Raw genomic sequence first — 14,077 nt, forward strand, 5'->3', positions numbered from 1 at the left:
TGAGAAATGCAATGTAATAAAAGCAAGCTTTGCAATAATTCTTTGGAGTAATGACATCCAGTACTAATAAACCATTTATATGAACTTTGCTCCCAGTTGAGGGATTAGAAACAGCGTGGAAAAGGCTCTGCTGAAAGGCATAAGCGAGAATCTAAGGATTAACCCCCAAATGCTGCCTGATGAAACAGCAGTTTTCAGAAAGATGGGAGACAGAGGAAATGGTAAAGGAATTATACTGCATATGATTACGGTGTCATTATCTGTATTTTTTTTCCTTTTCCTGAGCACAGTTGCTGCTTTCCTGCCTATAAACCCCAGACTTCTAATCAAAATTTCAGATTTAAGGACTGATGCATCACCAACAAAGCAAAATAGAGTTCTGCTGTCACCTTGGTCATTAGATATTGACATATTCAAAATGCTTAAAGAAGGGGTCCTCATAGGGTTGCCAGGTCCTTCTTCGCCACTGGCGGGAGGTTTTTGGGGCAGATCCTGAGGAGTGCAGGGTTTGGAGGGGTGAGGGACTTCAATGCCATAGAGTCTAGTGGCCAAAGCGGCCATTTTCTCCAGGTGAACTGATGTCTATTGGCTGGAGATCAGTTGTAATAGCAGGAGATCTCCAGCTAGTACCTGGAGGTTGGAAACCCTAGGTCCTCAACATGGTGCTCGTGAGTGCCATGATGACTACTAACACCTTTCCTGGCATCTGCCTAGTCTTTTTAGAAAGTGGACGGGGCCAGGTGAGGCTTTTGCCCAGCAAGGCTTCGGATTGGTCACTGTAGATCTGATCTGCTGTGCAGATTCAAAAAGAATATTTATACCTTGCCTTTCTCTGCAGTGAGGACCCAAAAGTGGCTTAAATTGATCTCCTCTCCTCTTTATCCTTAGAACAGGCCTGTCAGGTAGGTTAGACTGAGAATGCGTGACTAGCCCAAAATCACCCCAGCCACATTCCATGACCAAGTGGGGAATAAATATTACTTAACAGTGAAGAAAAAAATGCACCCGTTTCTTTCTGTGTACTAAGGATTACTTAACAACTAGGCAATTTTGTTCTGTCTTTCTTTCGTCTAGTGAGACCCATGATTTCTACAGCAGCATGCATCAGCCTTTTGGAAATTCGATTTATGCTTTTTTGTAGTCATTAGTGCAAGAACAGGGTATAACTGGTACTATTAAAATGCAGCCTCAATCGCCAATGTTGACATTTTTACTGAGGAGTTATGGGTAGTTTGACTGTACTGATAAAAGTTCACTGGAGTTCGCCTGTTCTCCACCAATCCGTCTGATACGATGGATGAGATAATGATTACCGTGCTGAGAGGAATGGCTCTTCCATTTATAGTATCTGCCATGGTTAAGTTAGAATCCTCCTCCTGTATGTTGAGGAGTTCTGTGTGATGTGTCAGCCAGTGGGGTGTTGTTAGTTTTTCCGGGATCTTCTTCATCCACCAAATTCTGCTGATCAGAGAGGGCTGTGTCTTCTAACTTAAGAGGCCATGCCTCAGGAAGAACCCCTTCTGCCTCTTTCAGCATCAGGCCCTGGTAACACCTCATATTTTCCTCCTGGAGCTGGGTTACCTCAGTGTTCCCTCCATAGAACCCCCCCATATGGTTGACTTGACCATTGGCCACATTGGCCACATGGACCTTGTTGTCAGCTTGCTTCTTTCTGTTCTTGTCCTGAATGAGAAGACATGTGAAGACCTGCTTGAATCGCTTACGGAAATGCTTGGAGATAAGAGCGTAGACAATTGGGTTGAGGCAAGAATTAGCATAGGACAGGCAATGGGAAGCCAGACGACAAACATAGGTGGCTCGGTTAAAAGGAAAAGAGCCAAACCAAAAGCACAAGATCACTAAGTGGTGAGGCAACCAGCACAAGCAGAAGAGAACGGCCACGGCAACAATCATCTTGGTGACCCTGCGCTTGGCTTTACGGGACTCTGAGATTCTCTCAATGGGGTCTACAGAAGTCCACAAGAACTTAATGGTCCTAGCATAAGCCAGGCTGACGACAAATACGGGGAGGACGTAGCCAAATACAAAGGTGAGGATGTCCAAGATCTTGCGGCGTTGGTCCTCCCAAATAGGGATGCAAACTGGCATCTCCTGATAGTGGACTATTTGGTAGTAGCTGAGATAGGGTCCTGCAAAAAGCAGCGACAGTGTCCAAATTAGTACCATGGCAAGAGCTGCATTGCGAGAGGTACGAAGGTCCCTGGATTTCAGTGGGTATCGAATAGCCAGATACCTGGAGAAGGAGATAATGTTTAATACAAGAATTATTGCTGTTGTTGCCACAAACATCATTGTTCTTTTCTCCCTTCAATGTCCCATAACCCTTAAAAACGTCACCCCCTAGATATCATGGTGACCGTCCCTTTCCACGGTCTTTACTGACTCTGGTTGGTCATGAAAATTTCCAGCATAACCCAGTATTTGGACCTACAACAATTTACAAAATGTAGACTTGATATGTTGGATCCAGACTGAATTTTCCAGTCACAGAATGGAACTTTCCTGGCTCTTCCCTCCCATTTCCACCCACCCAAGAAATACAGTGACAGTGAACCCTGACGACTGTCATGAAGGGGGTTTGCAGCAGGAAGGGGGGATCAACAGCAATTGCCAATTTAGTCTGAATCCAACTCAATAGGCTCCAGCTGCAAAACTCCCACTGAATTTGATGTGCCATTTTCTAGGTTTCTCTTTCAATATACAGTACACAGAATACAGACTGATCTCTGAAACCTATAGGCCTAGGGGATGCGAAAAACCTAACTTTCACTGGGAAAATTGGTGTTCTGACAGGAACCTTTTCTCTGTGAAGAAACAAAAAAGTGTCCTAAGTAGGATGAGGTTGCTAAGGAAAGTGCCAAGGCCTGCCAGGGAGGAAGACCTATGAGAAGGATATAGAGTCACAAAACTGGAGCAAGTTTAAGAGGAAAAAGTAAGAAATACTCAATGTGGCAGAAGATGGGATAAAACTAGAGGGAAATGAATACTTGTGAAACAGGTATAAGAGGGATACTTTGGTAGTATGGTAGAGCCAATATGGTTAAGCGGTTAGAGTGTTGGACTAGGATCTGGACAACCCAGGTTCAAATTCCCCCTTTGTCATGAAACTCATTGGGTGACTTTGGGCCAGTCACTCGCTTTCAGCCTCCTCTACCTCAGAGGGTTGTTGTGAGGCTCAAACAGAGGAGGGGAGAATTATATACACCATCCCAATCTCCTTGGAAGAAGGATGGAATAAACATGTACTAATTAACTAAATACAACGGCTCCTCTTCCTGCCTCCTTCTATGGAAGCAGCAGCAGTCCTACATGGATCATGCCTGTTGATTTGGGGGACAAAGAATTGGCCTTCCCGGAGAGACGCTGACATTTACCTGTCCACAGAGACAGCCGCCAGGGTGAAACTGCTGGCATACATGGTGAGGTAGATAAGAAAGTGCACCGCCTTGCAAGCAAAGGCACCAAAAAGCCACCCATCCAGGGTGTAGATGGTGGCCTGGAAGGGAACACAGAAGATGATGAAGCACAGGTCTGCCACGGCCAGGTTGAGGATGAACAGGTTGGTGGTGTTGTATTTCACTTGCCCATTGCGTAGCAACACGACCAACACCAGGCCATTCCCTACAGTGCCCAAGAGGAAGATAAGAGAGAAGACCACCGGCACAATAATGCCCGCAGTTCGTGCTTCTAGGCTGTCTACCGATGAGTTCCAGCTGTCTGGCATCTCCCCATCTGCGAGAATGGGCCTGGCAAGACAGAAAGAAAGATATTAAAAGTGGCAGCCGCAGAGAGGAAAGTGGCGGAGGGTGTTCAGCTGACATTCACAATCCCAACAGGCAGAGAAATTACTGCCGGGCCCGAATTCAGCAAAAAGAACCAATGTTGCCTATGTCCCCTGTCCCCTAAATTTATTATTCTAGCCAGAATCTTGTTCCCTTTCACATAAAACCTGTGACTCTAGCTAGAAACCTAGTTGGCCACTGTGTGAACAGACTGTTGGACTTGTAGGGTTGCCAACCTCCAGGTACTAGCTGGAGATCTCCCGCTATTACAACATATCTCCAGCTGATAGAGATCAGTTCACCTGGAGAAAATGGCAGCCTGGGCAATTGGACTCTATGGCATTGAAGTCCCTCCCCTCCCCAAACCCCGCCCTCCTCAGGCTCCATCCCCCAGATCTCCAGGTATTTCCCTACTTGGAGCTGGCAACCCTTATTAAAAGGCAAATTCATTGCCAAAAAGCATCACCAGACATTAATAACAATTAAAATTAGAGTATTAAAAGCTGCACCTGGCATACCCCCCAAAAAAATTCTGGAATAAAAATATTGTATTCTGACATCTCAAAACCTTTTAGCCTAATATCTAAAACTAAGAAGTCTGGCGGGAGACCATTCAACTGTTGAGAGGCCCCCACTGAAAAAGTCCTGTTTCAGAGACCTTACACCCTCCATGGAAGATCTTACCTCTCAGCTAAGTTCATACTGGAGCAAATGGTGCTTTAAGGGCAGGTGTCATGACTGGGAAAAAACTTGTTTCTTGTAATAATCTGGCTTCTGAAAAAACACAGAACCTGGATTGAAAAGATGACCTTAGTATAAGGTTGCAACTCCAGGCTGGGAAATTCCTGGAGATTTGGGTTGGAGCCTGGGGAAGGCAGGGTTTGGAGAGGAAAGGCACCTCAGTGGGGTATAATGGAGAGTCCTTTCTCCAAAACAGCCATTTTCTCAAGGGGAATAGATCTGTGCAGTCTGGAGATCAGTGGTAATTGTGGGAGATCTTCAGGCCACACCTGGAGATCCTACCTTTCTACCAGAAGAGAGTTATAAGGAGCACATATTTTCCCTCGACCCAGACTATAGAGCTCTACAGGTCAAGACTAGTAAACTGTTCCTGGCATGGAATATAACATCAACTAGTAACGGTCCATAGAACATCTTCTCCAGGCCAGTTGGCAACCTTACTTTCAGTGTAGCTCAAGCAAGAGTTGCTCATTTCTCTTTCTTCGCAGAGGTCCTGTGTCTGTTTATTTTATTTTTGTTTATTTATTTATACCTTGCTTTTCTCCATGATGAGAATCCAAAGCTGCTTACAGAATTGTTCTCCCGTCTCCATTTTATCCTCACAACAACTACCCTATTCTACCCTGTAGAATAGACTAGACTGAGAAAGTGAGTGGCACAAGATCACCCAGCGAACTCCCATGACAGACTGAAGCTTTGAACCTGGGTCTCCCAAATACTAATCCAACACTCAAACCACTATATCATGCTAGCTTTCCAAGTGCCTGATCTGTGTGCCAGGCAGGAATCCACCAGGTACAGCTTCTCCATCATTCCTATGAAGCAATTGAGAAAGCTGCAGCTGTACAAATCTATGGTGAGACCAGACCACACTTGGAATACTGTGTACAGTTCTGGTCACCACACCTAAAAAAGGATATTACAGAGCTTGAGACGGTGCAGAAAAGAGCAACCAAAATGATTAGGGGACTGGAGCAACTGTTCTATGGGGAGCGGTTAGGATGCTTGGGGCTGTTTAGCTGGAAAGAAGGCAGCTAAGGGGAGATATGATAGAGGTCTATAAAATTATGCATGGTTAGGAGAGAGTGGACAGGGAGAAGATTCAAAACAGATAAAAGTATTTTTTCACACAACGCATAGTTAAATTGTGGAACTCCCTGCCCCAGGATGTGGTGATGGCTGTCAGCTTGGAGGGCTTTAAGAGGGGAGTGGACATGTTCATGGAGGAAAGGGTATTCATGGCTATTAGTTGGAATGGATGCTGGTCAGGCTGTATACCTGTTCTCTCTAGTATCAGAGGAGCATGCCTATTATTTTGGGTGCGGTGGAACACAGGCAGGTTGGTGCTGCTGCAGTCGTCTTGTTTGTGGCTTCCTAGAGGCACCTGGTTGGCCACTGTGTGTGCAGACTGCTGGACTTGATGGGCCTTGGTCTGATCCAGCAGGGCCTTTCTATGTTCTTATGTTGAATTTCTGTTGGAAATGCAGTTGTTAAACATAGACAATTCCTGCCTGAGGAAGAAAAGACAACAATTTTAGCAGAGCTTATACTCTACTACCTAGTTTGTAAAAAATTAATCAACAAAACAATTAATGCATCCCAGGGCTTCCCTCCCATCCTATTAATATTCACTATAAGCATTTAATTCCCTCCTCCCATTCTGCTTCCTGGATGCCTGCACTGAGCCCTATTGAACAAAGGCAGAGATTTTAATTGACCAAAACACGAAAGAGGTTTAACAAGTAAAGAGAGTCAAGCACTGCCTGGCACAGGCTTCCTCGAGGAAGGATTGCAGCCAGGCTTTTTGCCTGCTAAGGAGGATGAGATTTTGCTCCCAGACACCTCAGGTGACCTAGAACCAATCCCGATCTACTGGTGCCAGTTACATCACAGAGGAGGAATGAGCGATACCTCTCCAGCTGAAAGGGTTGCCAGGACCCCCTGGTCACTGGTGGGAGATTGGGGGGTGGGGGTAGTGTTGCCAGATCAAGGCTGGGAAACTCCTGAAGATTTGGGGATGGAGCCTGGGGAGGACAGGGACCTCAGTGGGGCACAATGCCGTGGAGTCCACCCTCCAAAGCATCCATTTTCTCCAGGGGAACTGCTCTCTATACTCTGGAGATGCGCTGTAGTTCCAGGGGATCTCCAGGTCCCACCTGGAGACTGGCATCCCTACAGCTGTCAATGCAAAATCAGCTTAATGGCTGATACCATATAGCATTCACTGGCCTGGGGAGAAGGACTACAAGGTCATCAAACAGAAATTCCCAATTCAAACCCATGTAGAAGTGTACTGGGCATTACTGTGCAGGGCCGTCTTTTGGGCACAGAAGATGTGTCAGTGTGCAAAGCCCACACCACCCATAAATCTTGTGTCTACATTAGCACCTTGATCAAAGATGCATTTCCCTTTTCCTAGGTAGAGCTGCTCTCTGCTCATACCTGCAGCAGCCCACCACATATAAATCATTGTGCTTAGTGAAGCTTTCCCTAGCTGTAATAACCATGCAAGGAAATGGTTGCCTGGCTCCGATTTCTTGATCCCATTAAAAACACAGGGCTGACAAAAAAAGAAAAGAAAACGCCAACCTTGTTTGTGGGATTTGTGTATGAATCGATCAGTGCCTCGGTGGCACCCCCAACTATATGTTGAAATATGCAGTGTCATCACTATGTATGCTGTATGTACCGCAGAGGCATGTACAGCACAGCACAGATATCTTAATAATATGGACAGCTCTTTCCTGCCACACACACACACACACACACACACACACACACACACACACACACACACACACACACACACACTGGGTTTAAAAAAAAGCCCCAAACGGTGTTTTTAACCCCCATGGGTTTTAAAATCAATTTGGGAGGTTAGCACAAGAGCTGGTGATAGGGAACCTGGTATGCGCTTACTTTTCTACTGAATGGGTTCTTCTGTTGGCAGCAGTTGCTTCCAGTCAGATTCCCCAGAAAACCCCTTTTGTGCGTTCTGCTGCATGCAGCACACATGCAAATGCTCACAATATGACCAATAAGAACATAAGAAAAGCCATGCTGGATCAGACCAAGGCTCATCAAGTCCATAGGGTTGCCAGGTCTCTCTTCACCACCGGCGGGCAGTTTTGGGGGCAGAGCCTGAGGAGGGTTGGGTTTAGGGAGGGGAGGGACTTCAACGCCATAGAGTCCAATTGCCAAAGTGGCCATTTTCTCCAGGTGAACTAATCTCTATCAGCTGGAGATCAGTTGTAACAGCTGGATAGCTCCAGCTAGAACCTGGAGGTTGGCAACCCTACTTTTAGTGGCTATGTTATTGGTTTGTTTTTATTGTAGATTTTACTTTATATGCTGCTTCAAGAACCATTGAGCTGAAAATACAAGCATGCAATGTTTTTGCGCATATACTGTTTCCCCAGCAGCAGCTTGCCAGCCCTTTTTCTTTAAAAAACAAAACAAAACTGACAGCATCTTTGCTTTGAAGGCTCTTGGGACACATTCAAAGGATTGTGCGGCTGTTGTGGTTTTTAAGGCGTTTGATATTGTTTTATAGTTTTCCCCCCTAAGATTTTGACATGGCGTTTTAACTGCGCATCAGCTTAAGAGCCCTTATAGACCAAAATTACCATTTACCAATCAAACATGCAAACAAGCCCCTCTTGAACCCTTTCCAAAAATTAGAGTGGATATGAATATTTGGGAGAAAAGGCCGCAGCTCTCTGATTACTTCTACAGTGACTCAATGTTGTTCCAATCTTTTAATCATAAAAGACGTGTGACAAGTGGTAATTTGTATGATCCTTTGCTCTGGACTCCCTGACCCTCTGGCTGTACCAGGCTTAGTCAGATGCCAAAGAGTCAGGTCCCTCTTCGCTACCAGCGGGAGGTTTTTGGGGCGAAGCCTGAGGAGGGCGGGGTTTTGGGAGGGGAGGGACTTCAATGCCATAGAGTCCAATTGCCAAAGTGGCCATTTTCTCCAGCGGAACTGATCTCTATCAGCTGGAGATCAGTTGTAATAGCGGGAAATCTCCAGCTAGTAGCTGGAGGTTGGCAACCCTAATATTCTATCTTACATTATTGTGTATAAAGGGAATTTGGGCAAGTGCCACTTATCACACAGTGAAGGAAAGTGGTATGTCCCTCCCTCGGTTAAAGGTACAGATCCTTATTTTCCTGTGGACCCCTTAGCCATATTGACGGTCGAAGATGGACACTGAAAGGAGAGTCGAGAATGGTTTTTTGGGAGAGGCATCACTTTCCATAGTGTCCCATAGTAGCCTTCAGTCAAACACATCTTTGAAATAATATACAACTCTGATTATCAGAGTTGAAAGTGGGAGGTGTATACAAGTAATCACTCTTATCAAATTGCTTACAGCTTTCTGAAACAAGCTATCATCTCTCTGAAGATGAAATTTTGTACACTAGCAATTTACTCCAGTCTAGACTCAGTTCAGGGTCATCATGGCCGGGCATCTGCTGCGGCAGAAGGATCATTACTGACCAGAGATGCTTGGTCTATCAGTGGTTTTCACTCAGAATGGGAGATCACAGGGACCGTTTGGGGGGAATCTTGCATTTCAGACCAAGGCACCCAGAAGGAGCACAGTATGAATTTTCCATGTTTCTTTTAGCCTTGGTAATGCTGATGGTGCTTAGAGGAGAGTGAAAGCAGGGTGTGAGCATGTGCGCATGAAGGGGTAGCGCTTAGTGGAAGGCATCTTGCCCAGGTCCTCCCAAACCTGGAGCCACCCTGTCCCAATTCTATCAGTGTCCACCAAGATCTGGTCGTGCAACTGTCTTGCTTGTAACCAATGCTTTAAAAAAGTTTTTTTTTCCTCAGCACCGATTTTATCTTTTCATGTCTAGTGGAAAATCTGACTCATCTGCTACAAGCCAAACCTGGCTGAAATTTTGTACATTCGTACATTTGGGGGGTTTATGGTAGCACACACAATTGCACAGTTCTGTTTGTGGCCCATGAGTCAAACAGCTGATTCATCATGACCAAGAAGCAGATACAGACATAAAGCAGGGTAATCATCTGCACAGGACCCTAACTGGGTTGAGGCTGGTTGGCTGCCTAGTGAAAAACAAACCGTGTAGGAGCCTAGGGTGTGAAGACAGTGAGACACCACTGCTGACCAAAATGACATCTGAATTAGGATCTGATTCAGAATCACTTATTTTGTAATATTCAGCTGCCATTTCCACAATTTACAACAAGAAAATATTCTAGAGAGTGAAAGGAGCAGAGAAAAAACCCACAATGGTTTAATGTGTATCATAGAGTTGGAAAGGGCCATACAAGCCATCTTGTCCAACCCCCTGCTCAATGCAGGATCAGCCTAGAGCATCCCTGACAAGTGTTTGTCCAGCCTCGGCTTAAAGACTGCCAGTGAGGGGGAGCTCACCACCTCCCTAGGTAGCTGATTCCACTGTTGAACAACTCTCACTGTAAAAAATTATTTCCTAATATACAGCAGGTACCTTTCCGCCCACAATTTAAACCCATTATTGTAAGCCCTATTCTCTGCTGCTCATATTTAACTTACGGTCCACCCATACCCCAAGATCTTGTTCACACCCACTGCTACCCAGAAGTGTATCCCCCATCCATTACGCATGTCCATCCAGTATGCATGTCTTTAAGATTAACACTGCTTATGGATTTTAATTAGTACTGCTGCATTTTTGTCTTGTCAGTTATACTAATGATTACAATATAAAGTGTACAATGATATTAACAGCATCTATACAATTAGATCTACTTAACAAGAAGGAGAGACAGAGAGAGAGAGAGATCAGTGCTACATAGGAAAGTAATATTGATCTTTCTGGAGCTGTGAACCGTTCAGCGTTTTCCTCATTAACTCTGAGGCAGAGATACCTCTTTGTACATGCAACCCACCTCCCCAAAATCTTTCCGAGGTGGTCGCTGTTTTGCTTGCCTCTGGAGAGTCTCCAAGACCTACTCAAAGGATGAGTTTTTGATATACTTCTCTTCTATATTATTCTTACCATATCCCATCTGTGAGGGCTTAGAGCAGGTAACAACCTTTATAAATGCAGTATATTGCAAAAAGCAGTACTATTTTTTAAAACGACCATGTAACAGAACTTCAAAAAACAGGCACTAAAACATACCTATAAAACACACCTTATTACAATATCTTACTAAAATAAACCCTTACATATTCCTGACCACTAAATCCATGTCCAAACAGAAAACTCTTGCAAAACGTCGCCTTTGGAGGATGCTTAGACTCTGCTGGACCTCTCCGTGGTGGACTATAATTTTATTCATCTCTAACTCACCTGTCTTGCAGTATAAAAGGGAACGGCTCTGTGCTCCTCCCACGCAAGCCCTTCTGTGTGCCTCTCAAACCCAGGCTGCCCCAACCTGGAGAGATGGTCACCAAATGCCCCTTTCAGTCTCAGACTGGGCAGTTTCACCCCTACCATCTGCAAAGGAGTGCTACAAGGAGGTACACTGCTGGAGTTCTCTCCCCTATACAAATAAGGAAAGGATGCCCTGCCTGCTGACTCTGGCGATTCTAGGAAGGATTGCTCTCTTTCTCTTCCCTTCTCGGCTCCTTCTGGGCCAGGTTGAACCGTCCCTCCTTTTCTGTCCTGTTTCTTCCTCCCTCCTCAAAAGGCAAGTACTCACTTGTTAGTTCGGAGGTGGCTTCCTCAGGAGACTCCTTCAGGCCTTTGCCACCCAGCAGCAAGGACTGGGCAACAGGGAAGCCCTGGCTCCCTTTTGCTCCTGTGCCAGGGCCAGAGAAACTGGGGAAGTCCGCAAGTTGGGATGAACAAGGAATCTCTTCCGTGTGCCTCTGTCTCTCTGGCTACTTCTCAGTGAATCTTTCCTCCCTCCAGCTGCCTCGGTTTTCTCTCTCGCTCCCTCCTCTCTCTCTCTCTCTCTCTCTGTTGCTGCTCCCCCACTCTTGCTCTGCCAAGCCCATTGATCCTTTCCCCCCTTGAGATTTGGTTGGGGGTTAACTCTTCTATGGCCAGATTTGCTTTTCAAGTATTCTATCTATCATCTATCTATCTATCTATCTATCTATCTATCTATCTATCTATCTATCTATCTATCTATCTATCTATCTATCTCTCTATCTCTCTATCTCTCTATCTCTCTATCTCTCTATCTCTCTAATTTTACAGACACTGCTCTTACTATTCTGCAGGAACATAGAACGGAATATACATATCCCAAGGGCTGGCCCCCACCTGAGAGAGCAATGCATATTTTACAGCAAGATTTAAGCTGCAGGGTATTATTTGCAGTGATCACAGAGGAAAGTATTTACACAACCACCCATGGAGGCCATGAGGAAAGCGATGTGTGATGCTTCCCTCACTGAGACAAGCCGGTCCTGTGTACCTTCTCCCATGCGGAGGATTTGGCTTCCAGCACACGTTGGAGATGTGTGGGCTCCTTCATACTTCCTGATGTTTGCTGAAAACTGGATTGTGGCATGTGCCGGCGAGAACAAATAATCAGCTCAGCATGGACTTGGCGTCACCCCCATATGCAAGCTTTTCATCATGTGTCAGAATGTGCCTGGCAGTGGTGCAAATAGGTTCCAAGTTCCAGTGATGCATTACTGCTGCAGCCGGGTGTGGGAACCAATTGAAGAATCTGGTAAAGTGCCCTGGATTCTGAGGTCTTAATTGGGCGATTAAAAACAAAAGAACAGATTTTCCCCTTGGTGTTGTAGTACTTGCACCAATCAAAATGCAGCAATACACAATCCAGTCCACACGAAGTAGCAAAGGAGAAAATAGGAATAGCCGGATGGGAAAGTAGCAAAACAATGAAAGATGGACTCTCCAGTACTGAAAATGAGTGGGAACATAATCCATTAAAGAAAACAGTAAAGAATGAAATACAATCAGGTAGGCAGTGGTGGGCCTTGCTGTGGAGGAGCGTTTTTTTTTTTCTGGGGCATGGCACTGTGTTGTTGCTCTTTTTTTTAACACGACACAACACAGAGTTGTGTTAAGTGCTCCTGGACTTGAGGATTATTCAAACAGTAGAAAGCTGAAGATCTGCTGAGCCTCTAAAAAACCAAATCATACTCATCAGTAGTGGCCCTATTAATAGAGTTGCTAACCTCCAGGTGGGGCCTGGAGATTTCCTGCTGTTACAATTGATCTCTTAATGACAGAGATCAGTTTCCCTGCAGAAAATGGCTGCTTTGGAGGGTGGACTCTATGGCATTGTACCCCACTGAGGTTCCTGTCCTCCCCAGGCTCCATCCCCAAATCTCCAGGAGTTTCCCAACCCGGATCTGACAACCCTACCCCCATCCTGTGCTGGTGGCCAGGAGACACCTGGTAGCCCTACCTATTAAGGTGCCACCACAATCACTGCCTCTTGCCACAACCTGTCCATCGCACTGCACAGCAGCTGGAGCTGATAACACTCCTTCTCTCCTTCTTCCCCCAGGACTCTTGAAACACATAATGGCAAGCCACACATACCCAACAGGGCTCCCTGAACTCTTGCATCTTGCAGGGGGGGGGGAGGCTGAAGAACATCTTTGCCAGCAGTACGATCTGGGCTGAGCTTCTATTGCTCCTGTGTCACAGGTATTTAGCCTGGCAAGGCCAGAGACATCAGCCAAAGGGGCTTTGGCTTGGGGCCTGTAGCCCTGAGTAAGCCAGAATACTGAAATCAGCATCCATCCAAGGTTTTGGAGTACTGTAGTGTATACGTGTTTGCAGGACAATACTCAGGACAATACTCAGCTCAAACCCAACCCCTTTCTGACTATATATTACTCTTCCTACACCCTTGACACTGAGAGACACTGTCCTTCAGTGTTACTACTCTGAAGATGCCTGCCACAGTTGCTGGCGAAACGTCAGGAAAGAAAATTCCAAGTCCACGGTTACACAGCCCGGATAACCTACAAGAACCAGTATACGTGTTTGTTTGTATTGCATTTTTGCATTTATCTTGTAAGCTGCTTTGCGTCCCCAGGTATGAGAGAGGACTTTTGGAGAATGTAGAGGGAAACAGCATGAGGTGCCCGGATGATGTGTGGAATTAGAATGGGTGGCAGAGACTGCTGCCCCAAATCATTCATCTCACCTCAACTCATTATAGAGCCAGCTACAACAATATACTAAATAGGGCTGTCAGCCAACTAAATAATTCTTAGTTGATTAATTATAGGTAAAGGTAAAGGTCCCCTGTGCAAGCACCGGGTCATTCCTGACCCATGGGGTGACGTCACATCCCGACGTTTCCAAGGCAGACTTTGTTTGCAGGGTGGTTTGCCAGTGCCTTCCCCAGTCATCTTCCCTTTACCCCCAGCAAGCTGGGTCCTCATTTTACCAACCTCGGAAGGATGAAAGGCTGAGTCAACCTTGAGCCGGCTATCTGAAACCAACGTCTGTTGGAATCGAACTCAGGTCGTGAGCAGAGTTTTTGACTGCAGTACTGCAGCTTACCACTCTACCCCACGGGGCTCTTAGTTGATTAATTACCCACATGTTAATTAATTTGTACCTAT

The 14,077-nt window shown here is 45.7% G+C and overlaps 1 protein-coding gene across 1 annotated transcript; it reads right to left on the reverse strand.

The window, feature by feature from the left end:
* Positions 1-1,362: 1,362 nt before the first annotated feature.
* On the reverse strand, positions 1,363-11,303 carry GALR3 (galanin receptor 3). Its single transcript, XM_056846555.1, has 3 exons — positions 11,215-11,303; positions 3,396-3,767; positions 1,363-2,254 (listed from the first exon to the last, which is right to left on the reverse strand). The coding sequence occupies exons 2-3, from the start codon at positions 3,743-3,745 to the stop codon at positions 1,363-1,365; spliced, it is 1,242 nt and encodes a 413-aa protein (XP_056702533.1). The 5' UTR covers positions 3,746-3,767; positions 11,215-11,303.
* Between the last annotated feature and the right edge of the window lie 2,774 nt (positions 11,304-14,077).

This window comes from Euleptes europaea, chromosome 3 (genome assembly GCF_029931775.1).
Source record: "Euleptes europaea isolate rEulEur1 chromosome 3, rEulEur1.hap1, whole genome shotgun sequence".
Classification (NCBI taxonomy): domain Eukaryota; kingdom Metazoa; phylum Chordata; class Lepidosauria; order Squamata; family Sphaerodactylidae; genus Euleptes; species Euleptes europaea.